This window comes from Lithobates pipiens, unplaced genomic scaffold (assembly GCF_037356315.1).
Source record: "Lithobates pipiens isolate NorthernLeopardFrog02 unplaced genomic scaffold, aLitPip1_a1.2 Scaffold_30, whole genome shotgun sequence".
Lineage (NCBI taxonomy): Eukaryota > Metazoa > Chordata > Amphibia > Anura > Ranidae > Lithobates > Lithobates pipiens.
Genome location: NW_027507791.1, coordinates 150,613,682 through 150,632,811, shown reverse-complemented (window position 1 = coordinate 150,632,811; position 19,130 = coordinate 150,613,682). Strand labels below are relative to the sequence as shown.

General features: G+C 41.4%; 1 protein-coding gene across 1 annotated transcript in view; it reads left to right on the top strand.

The window, feature by feature from the left end:
* STX7 (syntaxin 7) overlaps positions 1 to 19,130 on the top strand; it is a 64,907-nt gene that overhangs the window by 27,323 nt on the left and 18,454 nt on the right. Inside the window, exons 5-8 of the mRNA XM_077464947.1 lie at positions 2,000 to 2,137; positions 6,743 to 6,795; positions 10,598 to 10,691; positions 13,211 to 13,283. Of these exons, the coding sequence (XP_077321073.1) occupies positions 2,000 to 2,137; positions 6,743 to 6,795; positions 10,598 to 10,691; positions 13,211 to 13,283 (358 nt within the window). The remainder of the gene's footprint in view (positions 1 to 1,999; positions 2,138 to 6,742; positions 6,796 to 10,597; positions 10,692 to 13,210; positions 13,284 to 19,130) is intronic.

Below are 19,130 nucleotides of genomic sequence, written 5' to 3'. Positions count from 1 at the left end.
GCCTGTAAAAGAGCTATAAGAAGGCGCGGTGGCCCGGCAGAAGAACCGGAGAGGGGGACAAGACCCCAGAAGTCGGAAGAAGAGGCCGCGGCGAGGAAGAAAGCCGGGCTCCTCCACTAGCAAAAGAGCTACAAGAAGATAGCGGAGGAGTCCGGCGAGAAGACCCCTGAAGACGGAAGACCCCCGGAGCTGTGCAATAAACTATTTTATCTTGTGTGTTGTGTTGTGTGTTTTTTTTTTTTTTTACTTTTTTTCACAGGTGAATGGGTAGGGGTACATTGTACCCCATACTCATTCACATAGGGTGGGGGGCCAGTATCCGGGGGCCCCCTTATTAAAGGGGGCTCCCGGATTCCGATAAGCCCCCCGCCCGCAGACCCCGACAACCAACGGCCAGGGTTGTCGGGAAGAGGCCCTTGTCCTCATCAACATGGGGACAAGGTGCTTTGGGGTGGGGGGACCCCCACGCCGATTTTTTTTTTTTGCCGTTAGGGTTCCCCTTTAAGTCCATACTAGGTGGCGGGGCCAGCAACGTCTCCTTCGAGGGCCCTGCCTGGATACGCGCTCGAAATGAGCGGACTTTCCTCCGCGTGTGTGGGCGAGTCCATTCATTTCAAAAGTAGGGCGGATAGTACGGCAGACTTAGTACGCCGTATTAGTCCGCTGAAAAAGTGCCGTGTGTGGGCAAGTAGCCCGTTCGGAAAGTCCGACGGACAGTTTGGCGGGAAGTCCGCCAGACTAAGTCCGTCGGATAGTCCGCTACGTGTGTACGCGGCACAAGTCCGTTCGTTCAGAAAGTCCATCGGACCTCTGCCGGAAATCCTTTTGGAAAACCGTCGGACCTAGTCCGTTGAAGTCCGGTCGTGTGTACGTGGCATTAGAGTTCCCTGTTTATTTGATGTGAGTTATTTTTCATATTTTTTTTATTGTATATATTTAGATTACAGCTTCAACAAGAGTAGGATAGTACTTACAGTATGTGTTTCTTTGCTTAAAGTGGATCTTTAGTCACATGTGATCCCACCTCCCTCCCTTTTACACATTTGACATTTTTATTAAATTTTTTGCATATGGAGGTAGGATAGCAAGCACCTTTTCTAACAGGTATTTGCTCCCATTTACTTATTTCTTAGCAAGGAGAAGATGACACCTGCTTGTTTCATGCCCCCCCCCCCCCGGCCTGTTTCCTCCTGGAATACAAACGTTACACGTCCCAGAAGGCTATGGGACCAGTCTCCCCATTGTCAGTGCCTTTCACAGTAGGGGGCTTGCTGTCAGTCATAGCTGATCCCCATATCCAATATAGCAGCTTGGGATTTAAATGGACCTGTGAGGACTTCAGGTTAAAGGAAGACAGCGCTGGACTTCTAGGTAAGTACATGTTTATTTAAGGTCAGCAGCTACAGTATTTCTAGTTGCGGAATTTTCATTTTTTGTCAAAGTGCGTGAAGGTCCTCATTTAGCTTCATGTAAACTGACTTTCAGGAGCAATTGGGTGTTTTTTCAGGTGCCTCTGAACTGTCCTCTGTTATCTTATCAGTACATGTACACAGGGTCGTTTATAGTCTTTTCTAGGCAATTGTGTTTAGAAGCATTCTTTGGAAAGAAAAAAAAAATGTGTTCAGGACGGATGTTCAGAGGCGTTTGAAACGCCAAATGCCCATAACAGCTTGTAAACATGGTTACTTGCGTTTAGCCGCGTTTCGTCTAATGGCGTTTTCAATTTTTGACTATTTGGGAAAAATTTTAATAAATACGACTAAACGCGGCATGCAAAAAAAGCAGCAAAACAGACACTTTTAAACATTGGTTACTATCTGTCAAGTTAAATTGTTCAGGAGAGGTTGTGAAATGTCCCGTGTACGTTAAGCCTTAAAAACACGAAAAGGGTCAGTAGAGGTTTAAGATCTGCAGGAAAATTTTGTGTCAAATGGTGAACTTTTGTACAGTAGAGATTTTGAATGCATTTCTATAACCTTGTGCTCTCCTTGTTTGGCAGAGACAGAGAAAACTTCAAAAAGACAGACTCCTGAATGAGTTCAGCTCTGCACTAACAAACTTTCAGAAAATCCAGAGACAAGCTGCAGAGAAGGAGAAAGAGTTTGTGGCCAGAGTCCGTGCAGGTTCCAGGCTATCCGTAAGTTAAACATCATTGGTATAGTCTTTGGCTAATGGATGGGCTGTGTAGCACTCCTTCCAAACCTTGAGCCTGCAGACTAGGCACTATCATTGAGCATACGATGTTTGCATTCCATCATTCAGCTTTATGATTTGTGGGGTCCTTCCAGGATCATTGGTGTAATGTATAGATGGAATGTAATAGTCTCTTCTATGGTTGGTCCATTTTGAATCCACTTATAATAACAGGATCTGCCAATTTCATGCACTCTGCTAATGTCTAGGCTTTTACGATCACAGTGAAGGATCTAAGAGCCAAATGCATCAACTTTTAGCTGGTGTTTGAAAGCCATAATAGAGCCGTGTTGCCTAAATATTGTTTTGTCAAAGTTTGTCTAGTAACATGATTCCCATGGTTAGAATGTAATCGCCATATGAACATAGATCATTCCCTTCTCTCAATTTGAAACTTCTCTCCAAAAAACTAGGATGCCATGTGCCTAACTGGACCCTACTGGCCACCTTGTTTCTGCTCCCCCCCAACTCTTTATTCTTCCCTTGCCTCTAAATCCCTCTACTCCCACCTTCCTTTTTCCTTTTCCTTTTCCTTCTCTTTCCTTTCTCCCATCATAACTTTACTCTTCACTTCCACTACTCCTTTTCCCCACTCTTCAACTAACTTTTCTCAGTCCATGCCTTATCCTATTCTTCTTCCATCTGATGCTAGCAACAGAAAAAAGAAGTGCCATATACTGGTACAGTTCTGCAACATAATAATCACCCTCAATGACCTTCAGCTCACATGATCCCAGCATAGTGTACCATTTTATTCTAACTGTAAAAAAAAGTGGCAACCACCCCAACCTATAACTGGCATTTGCAGCAAGGTGCACATGGAAGGGTAATGCACATCACAAACAAAGGATTTCCTGCAAAGCAACCAAGTTGGCCCTGTCTAACAGTTTACAGTAAAAACAGAGTCCTTTGCTTGCACACCTATGCAAATATATGCGTAAGCCACAGTACCCACGCCAAAGGACCTCTGTACGTACTGCAGACCTCCTAATACGCACGGGCCAAATGTCGGGTGGCATCAGCCGGTTCAATAGAAATCGCCCGACATTTGTCCTGTGTGTACTGCAGTCAGTCCAACAGAAGCCGGCCGTTCGGCCAGGTTCTGTCAAAGGGGCATGACCAAAAAAGGTCTGCCGATTGGCTCCCGATTAGCATTCTCAGCCAATGGCTGAGAGCACTCACCAGAGTGTTTTGGCGGAGGAGGAGGGGGGAGCAGGCAGTCTACCTGTCAGAACACAATAGAACAGCAGGGAAGATCGCTGCACTAATATCGGATCGTTTTTACAGTTGCTCCTCCTGATCTGTCAGTTTTTTTTCCTTTTTTATCATTCAGCCCTACTGGGTTGAAGGAAAAAAAATACTAGTATGTACTAGGCTTAACTCTAAATTTCCAGAGCCTCCATAGTAGGAGTACATACAGGGCATCTCATTAAATTATAAATCAAAAAGTTTATTTCACGAATTCAATTCAAAAAGGGAAACACATATATGTTATATAGATGCGTTTACACACAGAGATATATTTCAAGCAGTTATTTCTTTCACTTTTGATGATTATGGCTTACAGCTAGTGAAAACACAAAATTCGGTATCTCATAAAATTTGAATATTGTTTAAGGATTTGATTCAGAAATGTTGGCTTACTGAAGAGTATGTCTATGTTCGGTATATTATGCACTCAATACTTAGTCGGGGCTTCTTTTGCATGAATTACTGCATCAATACGGCATGGCATGGAAGTGATGAAGCTGTGGCACTGCTGAGGTGTTATGAAAGCCCAGGTTTCTCTGATAGTGCTTTTCAGCTCATCTGCATTGTTGGGTCTGGTGTCTCTCATCTTCCTCTTGACAATACTCCACAGATTCTCTATAGGGTTTAGGTCAGGCAAAAATAGATACTAAGGTGGTAGTAACGGCGCTCGCCTGTTGTTAATTATATCTGCAGGAAACCCACCTGCTATTACTTATGCCTAATTCTTTGCAGAGGTATGTATCAAATTGAAAGTATAACACAATTGAAATTTTGTGCATTAAGTGCTTTAGTGACAATATCTCTCCTAAAGGTTGTAAAAAATTGTTTTTATGAAAAACAAATAAATAAATGAATGTGTGAATCTCTACCAGTATGAAACAAGCAAGAAGATGCTATAACAAATCCTGACTTACATTTTTTAGAAACTACAATCCTCTTGTTGCAATGTTAAAGTGCTTATATAAGTTTGTGCAAAACATACAATAGAAAGTGCTGCGTGCTTAAAGTGCCATAATAACAATATCAGCTGGGAAAAAAGTGCCACGTGCTCCTGAAGGTGCCACAATATGTAAATCCAGTCCTTTTATGCTTATAAAATCGCTAAATGGTAGCATGCAATTTTTTGCACATTTGAAGTTGATATAAAAAATCCCACGGCAGAAAAATAATAATGCTTAAATTAGAAAGTTCTGCTGAAAGAAAGTGACAGTGTGCTTCAATATTAGTGGATTCCTGGATTGCAACCGGTGCGATTTCCATGTGAAAGACAATTGGCTGCACTCACCAGCTCCCTCTCCCCGTAACGGGTTAATGCGCCTTCACAGTGTGAGCCCCTGTGTCGCTTTGCAGAGCTGATCCGGTTACCATCCAGTAATTTTCAGTGATTTTTCCTCATAAAAAACAAAATAGGGCAAACATAGTGTAATCCAGTTTTCAATCACGTTTTATTAAATGTATAAAATGTTACTCACACAGTGGAAAAGGAAAATTGCGTCTCTGTACATGTGCAAGTCACAGCGTTTTTTGAATCCGCCGCCGCCGCTATACGAGAGTGTATTCACCTTAGGCCACACCCTCTGTCATCTTCCTCTTGACAATACTCCACAGATTCTCTATAGGGTTTAGGTCAGGCAAGTTTGCTGTCCAATCAAGCACAGCGATACCATGATCATTAAACCAGGTATTGGTACTTTTGGCAGTGTGGGCAGGTGCCAGGTCCTGCCGGAAAATGAAATCAGCATCTCCATAAAGCTGATAAACAGAGGGAAGCATGAAATATTCAGGAATTTCCAGGTAGAGGGCTGTGCTGACTTTGGACTTGATAAAACACCAACACCAGCAGATGACATGGCTCCCCAAATCATCACTGATTGTGATTCCGTGCCTCTCCACTCTTCCTCCAGACTCTGGGACCTTGATTTCCAAATGAAATGCAACATTTTCCACAGTGATGATTTAGGGAGCCATGTCATCTGCTGGTGTTGGTCCACTGTGTGTTTATCAAGTCAAGTCAATGCAGCCCTCTACCAGGAAATTCTACAGCACGTCATGCTTAATTCTGCTGACCAGCTTTAGGAGATGCTGATTTCATTTTCCGGCAGGACTTGGCACATGTCCACATTGCCAAAGGTACCAATACCTGGTTTAATGATCATGGAATCACTGTGCTTGATTGGCCAGAAACCTCATTTGACATAAACCCCATAGAGAATCTGTAGGGTATAGTCAAGAGGAAGATGAGACACCAGACCCAATAATGCAGATGAGCTGACACATGCTATCAAAGTAACCTGGGCTTCCATAACACCTCAGCAGTGCCACAGGCTGATCGCCTCCATGCCACGCTGCATTCATGCAGTGATTTATGCAAAAGGAGCCCCAACCAAGTATTGAGTGCATACTATACTGTACATGGATATACTTTTCACAAAGCCAATTATAAAAAATCCTTTTTTCTTTTTAAATTGGTCATATCTAATATCTAGTTTTCAGAGATGCAGCATTTTGGGTTTTTCGCTAGCTGTAGGCCATAATCGTCAAAATAAAAACGAAATGTCTATAATCTATCACTCTGTGTGTAATGAATCTGTATAATATATGATTTTCATTTCTTTTCATTGAATTACTGAAATAAATTTTTGGATATTCTAATTTTATAAGATGCACCTGTAGAAGAATAGATAAAGGGCATGTATGCCTGGAGGGAGCCCACCCCTGCTTAAAGGCACAGGGACGCAAGTGACGCCCAGTAAGAGCACAGAGGCAGCAAAGGCATCCAGTGAGTCCCTGCACACATGTATTTACAAATGTGTCTAAACCAAACCCCCTGTTTTTCAGTAAACTGTTAGACTGGGCCAATTTGGTTGTTTTGCAGGCTGGCAAGTGTAAGTGTGGTGGGACACCATTTTATTCTAAACTACAGTTGTTCTCTTACAATTGTCCACTTTCTTTTTAAATGCTATTATGAAAGGATGATGGCACCTCCCCATGTAAGCGTCATTGCCTCCTATTTTTCTACGGCATGCTAATCCTTACATAAAAAGCCTTACTGAAAAATTTTTCTTTTTTTTTAGTATAGGTTTTGTTTACTTAAAAGTATTAATAGCTCAGTGATTGCTATCACTTATTGTCTGGAATTGCCATTGAAAAATATTTCCTTTTTAAAACTAGGGTTTTGAAATTTATGCCTCTATTTTAATAGCACCATTTGCTTCCAGAATTGACATGTGGACTGTTGGCAATGCAGAGCTTGTTTATTCATACAGATGTTTTTTCTTTGCTGTTTTCTACACATTAGGCTGGTGGGGCAGATGATGGTCTCAGAGATGGCGCCCTGGTCAACTGGAATAAGTAAGGCAGAAAATTTTCTTTTTTTACAAAAAGTTTTATAAAAGATGATTACTGTAACATTCTTTGATTTGGGGGGGTTTAATTTTTAAGTCTTTAGCCTCCCCATATTGGAAATGTTCTATACTGATAGACATACAATAGATTGTATTAAGAACTAGCAAATGCCATACACTAGTAGAATTTCATTTGAAATGTTTCGTTTTTCCAGTTGTTAATGGGGTTGAAACACCTTTTTTTTTTTTTCAACCACAGTGACATGAAAATTTGAAGGATCAGCGTGGAAATCTTTCTATAATACGTTCATTTCTAATGCTATGTACACACGATAGGATTTTCCTACAACAAAACCATGGATTTTTTTCTGAAGGATGTTGGCTCAAACTTGTCTTGCATACACACGGTCACACAAATGTTGTAGGAAATTCCGAATGTCAAGTATGTGGTGACGTACAACATGTACATCAAGCCGAGAAAATGAAGTGCAATACTCATGCTTGATTCCGAGCATTTGTGAACTTTTGTGCTTTGGAATTGTGTGCACACGCTCTGAATTTTCGACAAATCTTGACTTGCTCTTAAACATTTGGCGGAAACGCAGACAACAAATGTTCTATGGACCATACACACAACAACAAGCTCACATCCAACATTTGTTGCCGGAAAATCCTATCGTGTGTACAGCCCATAACTGTGTATGTGCTTTTTGTTTAGGAAAGTCTATTTGTTTCAAATTAAATGTTAAAAGAAAATTTTGAAGTACTTTCGAACAACATTCATTGAGTCTTTGAATGTACTGCAAATTTTCATATTAACGTTCACTTTGAAAACCTACTAGTGTACGGCCAGCTTTATTGTATGTAGAGTGAAAGGAGAGTGAGTCTGAGGCTGGGTTCACACTGGTGTGACAAACGCTCCGATATTGGGAGTTCATGTCGCATGACGTGTGAAAATCAGTGTTTCCCTATGGGAACCATCTTAACTGGTCCGACACAAGTCGGTCCGAATTTGAAAATGCTCCCTGTACTACTTTGGTCCGACCTTGATCCTACTTCAGCCCATTGACTATCATTGAAGTAGGATCAAAATCAGATCCTTGGCATCCAACATTGTGTTATTTCCTGCCCCCTGCTATAGCCCCTCCCAATGTGTGTTAGTTTTGATTGGTCAAAGGACAAGCTGTTAGTATACTGTTCATGAAAGTCGGATGGATGTAGGACTGATGTCCCAGAGCAAAGTAGGATGGAAGTCGTACTACTGTCGTGTAGTATAGTGTGAACCCGGTGTCATGTCAAATTGTGTCCCCCATCGGATAGTGTCCGCTGTGTACTGCGCATGCAGTACACAGGACAAGGTGTACTGCGCATGCAGTACACAGGACAAGCAGATTTCGAAAATATCCGAAGATGAACGGCGCCTGCGCCATGAGTCCAGGTTCAAGCCCCACCATCCAAATGGACATAGAGTTAGAATAAAAAGAGCCGAGCGAAGCGAGGCCGTGCCTGAAGCGTGGCGAGCGAAGCGAGCCCGCGAGGGGCCCTCTAATATGTGCAGCCCTACAGTGCCTTGCGAAAGTATTCAGCCCCCTTGAACTTTTCAACCTTTTGCCACATTTCAGGCTTTAAACATAAAGATATAAAATTGTGAAGTGGAATGAAATCTATTGGATTTTTGAAACTTTTTTTAACGAATAAAAAAATGAAAAGTGGGGCGTGCAAAATTATTCGGCCCCCTTGCGTTAATACTTTGTAGAGCCACCTTTTGCTGCGATTACAGCTGCAAGTCACTTGGGGTATGTCTCTATCAGTTTTGCACATCGAGAGACTGAAATTCTTGCCCATTCTTCCTTGCAAAACAGCTCGAGCTCAGTGAGGTTGGATGGAGAGCGTTTGTGAACAGCAGTTTTTAGCTCTTTCCACAGATTCTCGATTGGATTCAGGTCTGGACTTTGACTTGGCCATTCTAACACCTGGATACGTTTATTTGTGAACCATTCCTTTGTAGATTTTGCTGTATGTTTGGGATCATTGTCTTGTTGGAAGATAAATCTCCGTCCCAGTTTCAGGTCTTTTGCAGACTCCAACAGGTTTTCATCCAGAATGGTCCTGTATTTGGCTGCATCCATCTTCCCCTCAATTTTAACCATCTTCCCTGTCCCTGCTGAAGAAAAGCAGGCCCAAACCATGATGCTGCCACCACCATGTTTGACAGTGGGGATGGTGTGTTGAGGGTGATGAGCTGTGTTGCTTTTACGCCAAACATATCGTTTTGCATTGTGGGCAAAAAGTTTGATTTTGGTTTCATCTGACCAGAGCACCTTCTTCCACATGTTTGGTGTGTCTCCCAGGTGGCTTGTGGCAAACTTTAGACAAGACTTTTTATAGATATCTTTGAGAAATGGCTTTCTTCTTGCCACTCTTCCATAAAGGCCAGATTTGTGCAGTGTACGACTGATTGTTGTCCTATGGACAGACTCTCCCACCTCAGCTGTAGTTCTCTGCAGTTCATCCAGAGTGATCATGGGTCTCTTGGCTGCATCTCTGATCAGTCTTCTCCTTGTCTGAGCTAAAAGTTTAGAGGGACGGCCAGGTCTTGGTAGATTTGCAGTGGTCTGATACTCCTTCCATTTCAAAATGATCGCTTGCACAGTGCTCCTTGGGATGTTTAAAGCTTGGGAAATCTTTTTGTATCCAAATCCGGCTTTAAACTTCTCCACAACAGTATTACGGACCTGCCTGGTGTGTTCCTTGGTCTTCATGATGCTCTCTGCGCTTTCAACAGAACCTTGAGACCATCACAGAGCAGGTGCATTTATACAGAGACTTGATTACACACAGGTGGATTCTATTTATCACCATGAGTCATTTAGGACAACATTGGATCATTCAGAGATCCTCGCTGAACTTCTGGAGTGAGTTTGGTGCACTGAAAGTAAAGGGGCCGAATAATTTTGCACGCACCACTTTTCAGTTTTTTATTTGCTAAAAAAAGTTTAAAATATCCAATAGATTTCGTTCCACTTCACAATTGTGTCCCACTTGTTGGTGATTCTTCACAAAAAATTTAAATTTTATATCTTTATGTTTGAAGCCTGAAATGTGGCAAAAGGTTGAAAAGTTCAAGGGGGCCGAATACTTTCGCAAGGCACTGTATGTCCACTTGGATGGTGGGGCTTGCACCTGGACTCACGACGTAGGCGCCGTTCATCTTCAGAGATTTTCCAAATCTCCTTGTGCTCCGTACTGCGCAAGCGCTGCGCCTGCGCAGTACACAGCGGACACTATTCGATAGGCGGATATTTTTGGACAGAACACCGGCCTAATATACAACTCCCATCAAAACTTTGTTAGTTTTGAGTACAGTCCTAAATGTTTAGAATGCCTCTCATATTTATATTGCTGTTCACATCCCCATTGCAGAGATTTATCCTCCCTTTTTGTCTCATTGATAACATGGGTAGTGATAATCTTGCGACTGGGTCATGAGCAGCAATAAAAATTTGATACAGGTTCTAAACTATCTATACTCTACTAAAAGGAGATCCAGTAGGGTGGGGAAAAATTGTATTCTTAATAGAAAATATATTTTAGATTTATTGATTATTGTATTCACATGCTAATCTGACTTTAGAGTGAAATGCTTCCTGTACTTTTATAGTATTCACAAAGTGTATGTTTAAATGACATTTATCGAAGTTCTACTTGTCATTTGCTATGTACTTTTGCAAAGATTATCCAAAGATTAGCAGTCATAAAGCTGAACTTTCAATGTATTTTATTAACTTACATGTGATGTTTTATTACAGTGAGAGCCAATCGCAGGTCATGCAAGAAGATGACATTACGGAAGATGACCTAAGGCTTATAGAAGAGCGTGAGTCTGCAATACTTCAACTTGAGGTGTGCTTCTATTCATTTTTTTTTCCCACAAAGGATTTTTTATTTTGTTCACAAAGGAACGAATAAGAATTTTTAGAGACAATAAAATGTCATAGAAAAAAATAAAAAAAAAATAAAAGAAAGGTGAAGCAGGAAGCAAATATTTATTCAGCAGAGATATTCTATAGCAAAGCACAAAAAATATTTACTGCAATTAAAAGGCCGGTTAACTTAAGCTGAGAAACTCAAGGATTCAGGCCGTCACATTAAGTAGTGATACAATCCTTTAAGTGTGTTTTGTAAATGCAAGTATATAATATTTTTAATGAGCACATTTTAAGCAATTTTACATTTACCTAAAACAATTTTTGTGTAACTTTCAAATTTTTAAAGAATTACTTCTCAATGTTTTATTTGTAGATTAGCCTGAATCAGGGTAAATAAGCTACTACAATGAATCTTGGCTGCCTGAAAACCCGAACAGTGACTTCATCTGATTGGATGCAGTCACTATTTAGCTGACACTTTTCAAATTGTGTAGTACAACAGTGGTTTATAAAGCTGTCCATATATGTAAAGAGTTTTCTCATTCAGCCCAATGAGCTCTTTAGATTCCACCATCCATGCTTAACAGTGTGGATGGACAAATCTGCTGCTGGCTTTTGTATTTTGACGCCAGCACACACAGTTGTCAGAAACTGAACAGTGACTACAGCTGATGGGATGCAGTCATTGTTTGGCCACCATTTCTTTTCTTTTTTTCGTCCAACTCCTTTGATTTCTCTATTGAAGTTTGTTGAGGCTATTAGTGTTGGCAGGGCCACTCATAGCTTGGATTTTACAGGAATCTTCTAAGTTCTTAAAAAAAAAAAAAATTACACCCCCCTAGGAGGGTTTTTTCTAAGACTCCGAACTGAGCGATCAAAGAAAGCTGATCGCTCAATTCTCAGCCTTCAGTGAACAGAGAGCATGTGACTGTCAGTCACCAACTCTGTGCTCTGCCCTTTACAGGAGAGCTGTGGTGTGGAGGGGACGGGAGTGGGTGGCTCAGTCTCCCAGCAGCTTGCTGAGAGGCTGAGCTACCTGCTGGTCCAGGCATCCGAGTTTATTCCGATATTAAAGTCGGGATCTTTCCAAGCAACAACAAAAAGTGGGTGCACTGACCTAGTGCATAACATTTTTTTTTATTAGGAATGTGAAAGAGAAAAGTATTTTACAAATGAACTGCTCACATGCATTGGCATATAAAAGGATGCAGATGCGATAGCCTCCAGGCTTGGTTGTATAAATGGCCGGAGCTGCGGTGATGTCACTCTCGCACATGTGCTCAGGAGCCCTCGGCTCTGGCACGAAGCTCTGAAGGTACGGCACGGGTATTCTGTCCCTTCAAAGCAAATGCGTCAGTGACGTGGCAGCATCACTTGTGAATGTCTCTTAAACAGTGTAGATTGAGAAGATATTCACTGTACCTACAGGTAAAGCCATATTATAGGCTTACCTGTAGGTACAAGTTCAAAAAGTGGAGTGTACCTTCACTTTAAGGATAGATTTTGCCAGACACTTTGGTTAGTCACAAATGCAGATTCTCTAGCTAACTGTAAATATGCATTTTAAATTGAGATATTCATATTATCATTATTTAATGCTATGTATTACTTAACCTACAGTGTTTCCTACAGGAAGGATATATCTTGAGTATGAAAGAACCACATGAATGCAACCTGTTAGAACACACATAGAAGATGCAAATGATGATTTGTGTTTAAAGATGCAGACTCTGACTATTTTCTTGTTTCTGATTTCATTATATGTTAAATAACTCACCATAAATTAGTGACATAGATCATTAACTTGGTGAAGGAAGGATAAGTATGATATTTCCATAGCCTGCACCCTGAATAACAAATGAGCAATGGCCTATATGATCTGTCCTGACAGGCTTGTTTTAATCCCCATCACTAATGCCCCCTACACAAGGTCAGACTTTCCAACGGAAAATGTGCAATCGGATCGCGTTGTCTGAAAATCCGATCGTGTGTGGGCTCCATTGGACTTTTTATGTCGGAATTTCCTACACACAAAGTTTGAGAGCTGGATCTAAAAGTTTTCGACGACAAAATCTGATCGCTTAAATTCCGATCGTGTGTAGACTATTCTGACGCACAAAGTGCCACGCATGCTCAGAATAAATTACGAGACGAAAGCTATTGGCTACTGACCCATTTATAGTCCCGTCGTACATGTTGTACGTCACCGCGTTCAGAATGTTCGGATTTTCCGTCAACTTTGTGCGACCGTGTGTATGCAAGACAAGTTTGGGCCAAAATCCATCGGACAAAATCCAACGGATTTTGTCATAGGAAAGTCCGACCGTGTGTACAGGGCATAACACACATGGGTAGGCAACTGGGTGTGTATTTAAAATTTGTTCTGATGTTCTACTGATTTTATACAATGTGATGTTTAGGTAGGAACACCATCATTTAGCAAATGATTCACGTATAATTTTATAGAAACTTTTCTGTATTTATTTCCAACAGGAAGATATTAGAGGAATAAATGAAATATTTAAAGACTTGGGTATGATGGTTCACGAGCAAGGAGACATGATTGGTGAGTTTATATTATAAGTAATGATTATTTTACACTTCACCATCAGCAGATATTTACTGCTTATGCGATTAAATCTGAAGGGGAAGCTCTTCTAAAATAAAAGTTCCTTTACCTGCCATTGCATTTTGTTTGAAGCTGCAAAGTTACATTCTGCCAAAATTATTATATTTATTAATCAAGCTTGTTTTGACTTGATAAATATTTGCTGCAATTAAACTGCAGTTCTAATGTAAAAAAAGAGCGAATAATGGCCACAATGCAATTTATGATAAAAAAAAAAAAAAAGCATGATCCAAATATCCTTCAATTTTGCCCATTAAAGCAAAAATACAAATAATTGATCAGCTGGCACTTCCTCCTAAATGGATATCGAGGGTGATGAATCTTTTAGTCATGCTGACACCACTAGTCCTTCCCCCAGTGGGATAAACTTTCACGCACTGGATGGGGCATAGACAGTTGCTTCTCTAATTGGGAGCTTAATATTTTATCTGCATTCCTTTTTTCTTTTTTTTTGGGGGAGATACTCATGTGTGGCTAAGGACAGAGGCTGATGACTGGCATTAGAGCTGGACATTGCTATTGCAGGATTGCAACTTATGTTGTACTCATGCTGGGACCAGTTACACTGAACCGTGTCAGGGGTTTTATTGACCTCTACTTCCCTGCTGGTCTGCATTTACATTGGGCTATTAGGAAGTGTGGGCACGCTATCATGACCTCTGCCTACCAGACCACAGTCATCTGCACTCACATTCAAGTGAACCATGCCTGAAATGACCCCTTCTAAGGGTGCACCCACACTGGCAGTTTCACCCGTTCCCAGATTTTTTTTCACTACCTTGGTATGGTTCATTGTGTAGTGTGAGTACTCCCAACAGCGCCCTGGGATGGTTAAGCATACCATGCTGGTGACCACTTGGAAGAGGTGGACCTGGGAATGGTTTACTTGTGGTCTGGTACAGATTTCATCAGTGTGAGTGTACTGATGCACAGGTCACTGGTCTGGCTGGCAGAGGAGTGTGCCCAGGAACACTTCCTTACAGTCCAGTGTGAGTGCAGACCAGTGGGGGAGTGGGGAGAATTGAACTCTGGCATGGTTCAGTTTAACTGGTCCCAGTATTTGTGCACCCTTAGAATGCACACACACTGGGCACAATTGAACTAAACCAAGTTCAATTGTCCCCAATTCCCCACTGGTCTGCACTCACACTGGACTGTGAAGAAGTGTTCCTGGACAAACTTGCAGCATTCACAATACAAGAGGGGGGCAGCGCTAACTCAGTGTTCAAAAAGTCTCAGTAAGCATCACATAAATGTCCACAAATACATAATGGAAAAAGAATCCCCACACCAGCTGAATGCAGTCATCACCACTGTGAGGAGAAGGGCAAGTCTGCTTTCCGGATCATATTGACCCTCAAATTATAGCGAGGTCAACAGCAGAATGTAAAGAATCAAGTGCTGGATGGATCACCAACACACTCACTAGGATAACAGCATCATCCGCCTCTACAGATCTCTCAGGTAAGCGATCCTTGTATTCTTAGGCAGGTATTACCCACTTCCAGCGGTACGTACAGTGCCAGCAATGTTGCTTCTACAAGTCATATCTGGGGGTGGGTGACATTGCTGGCATTGTATGTACCGCTGGAGGTGGGTTATGATGTCTTCAAATACCTTTTGTGAGATACCAACGACCCATTATTATGGTGACATCCTGGTTTCTTACCTTCTTTGTGACCTGGTGGGCAAACAAAAAAAAACATAAAGATGTAAATAATAAAGAAATTAGTCCAAATGAAAATGTGACAAATGTCTTAATTCATTTAGTGAACATCCATCCTCCAATAAAGCGCTCAGTCCTCAAAAGTTCATATTGAAAGTGCTGTAGTGCTCCAGGTAAACATGGTGTGCAGTTTGGCACACACCCCTCTTGTTCCCCTACTCCCCAGAGTAAATGGACCCTCAGCTTTCAGTCTGGGGGTCAAACTCTTATATCTGATTGTGGGGGTACCACAGATCTTCTATTTTCTTTCTATATTCCCAACTTTCTGTTTCTATATAAACCTCAAATTTCCAACAGGATCAATGAAGAGAGAGTTCTCTTAGTGGAGTGTATTAGACTTTAAAAAAAACTCAACCAATAAAAACCCACTTACAGAGTTTCAGATAGAAAGGCGCTTTGCATAGTGATAGGGTTCTTCCAGGTTAATTGTGAGTCGGCGTGCGTTCCACGCCTTTGTATCTGAAATTCTGTAAGTGGATTTTTAGATGTTGTGTTTTTATTAAAGTCTAATATACGGTACTACACTATGAGAACTATCACTCTTTTCTTTGAGCCTGGTGGAAATTTTAGCTTGACATAGAAGCAGCAAGTTGGATATATAGATAGAAAAGAGTTCTCTGGTACCCCCACTGCCAGATATACGGTAAGTGAGTTTGACCCCCAGACTGAAAAGCGGGGTCTATTTCTTCTGGGGAGTAGGGAAACAAGAGAGGTGTGTGCCACAATGCACATTTACGTGGAGCACTTCAGCACTTTCAATATGAAATTTTGAGCACTAAGCACTGTATTGAAGGATGGTTGTTCACCAAATGAATTAAGATTAATTTCTTGTATACATCTTTGGTTTAGTAGAGAATAGGGTGTACACTGTATGCGCTGTGGTAAAATGGATGATTTTGTTATGTGTGCTTAGCACACTTGGTGAACAGCAGCTACAGGGCAGTAGATACTGTATATTAATCTGAGCACATAGTGTGAGTGTGTGTGTGTGTGTGTGTGTGTGTGTGTGTGTGTGTGTGTGTGTATATATATATATATATATATATATATATATATATATATATATATATATATATATATATATATTATTACATACATTTTTTTATTACCTTGCAACTTATGTTAGGGATTCGTTCCTTAAAGCGGAAGTAAACCCATCCATTAAACAGTTTCTTTTCTGGCATGTGCATGTACCATTGGTTGTGCTCTCAACCAAACTGTCAAGTCATCCAATGGCTGGTGTCTAAACTGATCACATGTGCAGCATCATGGTAGTTGTCGATTAAACAGAGGCAAAGATGGCAGCTTCCTTGGCTGAAAACAATAGGGGGGTTTACTTACACTTAAACTTGAGAATGCCTACAATTCCTATTTCAATTTTCTTTACTACATACAATGTTGGTGCCACTTTATTTTGGTTTTGGATTGTCACCATTTTTTTCAACCCATGTCTTGACTTATGTAAGCTTGCAACTACATTTTCTCAATTGTTTGCAGTATATTCCGCCTATGTTGAGGACTTTGACCTGCTCCTATATTTGGCCAATGCCTATTTGACTGTAAGGCCCCTTTCACATGGGTGGATAGAATTGTGCTTTTAGCTGCGGACAGATGAAGTTATCTCCTGCAGCTAAACCCACACAATGCTTTCCTATGGCCCCATTCACACAATGCATTTAGTGACGGTTTTGTTGCATGCGGTTTTGTGCAGATAGAAAAAATAAAGTTGACTGCATCCAGGAAAGATTTAGCGCAGCTATCTGCACATAAGTAGAAAATAAAAAAATAAAAAAAATAAAGTGCAGCGCTTGTTCAATAAATAATGATTAAATAATCGCACAAGTGAAATGTGCAAAAATGGTGACAATCCAAAACCAAAATAAAGTGGCATTCAAACGAAATCAATATTAACATGTAAGTGTGCAATAAAAAATTAATAAAAATTAATTCCTATGTCCATAAATCATAAATGTCCATAGAATTATCAAAGAAATCCAACAGATAGTGTGACTTGATTGAATAAAAATAATCTACTTGACCACGTGGGACCCGTCACCTTTAATCACCGCTAATAAGATGGGGGCTTACCAGATCATCAGCGACCCCCTGTTTAAGGGAGGTCAGTCAGTGCGTATAATGTCTCAAATTCCGGCTCCGGCTTTTTTCTTTATTGCATAAAGTCAGATGCTGTAAAAAGGACTCCACCGAGTCTCCAATGTACAGATAGCGTTTAAAATACAAACAGCGTTGAAAATAAAAATAAAATTGCTAGCAGATAAAAAACCTGTATGTGATTTTAAATTGCGATCGCACATGCGCAGGATGTGTGGATGTGGGTGTGTGGGTAGCCACGTCCACACATCCTGCGCATGTGCGATTTGCAATCTGTACATTGGAGACTCGGTGGAGTCCTTTTTACAGCATCTGACTTTATGCAATTTTTGGTGTTAAAACATGAGCCTTCGCGCTGGCATATATTTGGGACGTTTGCGGTGACTGATCACCTGAGCTGCGGAGTCTGCAGATGGGAGACACCCGTTTTTTCACATCTGGTCGTCTGGAGCCAGAATTTGTGACTTTATGCGCGCTGACTGACCTCCCTTAAACAGGGGGTCGCTGATGATCTGGTAAGCCCCCATCTTATTAGCTGTGATTAAAGGTGACAGGGTCCCACGTGGTCAAGTAGATTATTTTTATTCAATCAAGTCACACTATCTGTTGGATTTTTTTGATATTTCTATGGACATTTATTTATGATTTATGGACTCGCATATGAATTCATTTTTATTCATTTTTTATTGCACATGTTAATATTGATTTAGTTTAAATGCCACTTTATTTTGGTTTTGCACGTTTCACTTGTGCGATTATTTAATCATTATTTATTGAACAAGCGCTGCACTTTATTTTTTTTTTCTTTGTGTAGCACTAACCCCCGAAGGAGCTGCTGGTTATTTTTGGGCTTACCGTTACCCTCTGTTCTCCTTGTGGCACGTCTAGGGGATGTCCCGTGGTAAATAGCCCAGTATCTTGAGACTGACAACAGATCCAATTGAATGGATTTTATTTGCAAAACTCAGTCAATTGAACAGTCTTTCAGCTTGGGATCAGAGGGTTGGGAAGGAAGTTCAGGTACTCTTGGTGTCAAAGTCAAAAAAACATTGAAGAACTTGCTTTCTTTGACTGCATCCAGAGAATAGCTATTCACTGCTGGATGGTTACCCAGGTTGGACAGTCCCTCTCACAAGGCCTAGCAGCCAACAAGGTGCTTACTCGGGAACAATTCTCTGCCACAGACGTTGTAGAGCGTACAAAATAATGTCTCTGCCACAGACGTTGTTGTAGAACATGTAGGGAAACTAAACTTGAAACACTTGTAGGATACCTGGATTTTTCAGCCTGCTTGGCGATATCCACAAGACCGGATTCTCTCGGTTACTTCGGCCCTTCCAGGCTCTTGTTAAGAAAACCAACCCGTATGTGGTGTTTTTCTAAAGAGTCCTCCCCTGGAATGCTTGAAGTACTCTGGTTCTCTCCCGAACCAGAGACAGCACCCAACCATCTCAGAATCCTCCTTTAGTTTCCTCCTTTAGTTTGCTTCGGGCTAGCCTGCCCCGAGGCATTAAAGTCAGGTGGATCCGCACCCTAGGCCATAGCCTTCCTGGGGGCTGGTCAGGAGGACCAGGACCATGAAGTCAGCACATCATACTGGACTGGAACCCCGAACCACGTGACATCCGCATCTTAAATACCATCTCCCAGAGGGCACAGCGAGAGGGCCACTCCCACTGACCTGGCTCGGAAAAAGAGTAACTTAAGCACCTAACCAGACCATAGTTCCACGCCTGCCACAAGAGATGGCGCCCCCTGTGGCCAGGCTGAACATCTCACGGTCCAATCAGACTGATGCAGTGGTCCAATTTAGACAAACCCAAACCAAACTGCAGTTTAGGCAAAGTTTAACTTTGAAAAACGCATAGCGCATGCTCTTCAGGAGCCGCCACTACATTTGCATTTCTGTGCCCAGTATCTGGGTTATGGTGTTCAGCTGCTGTTAG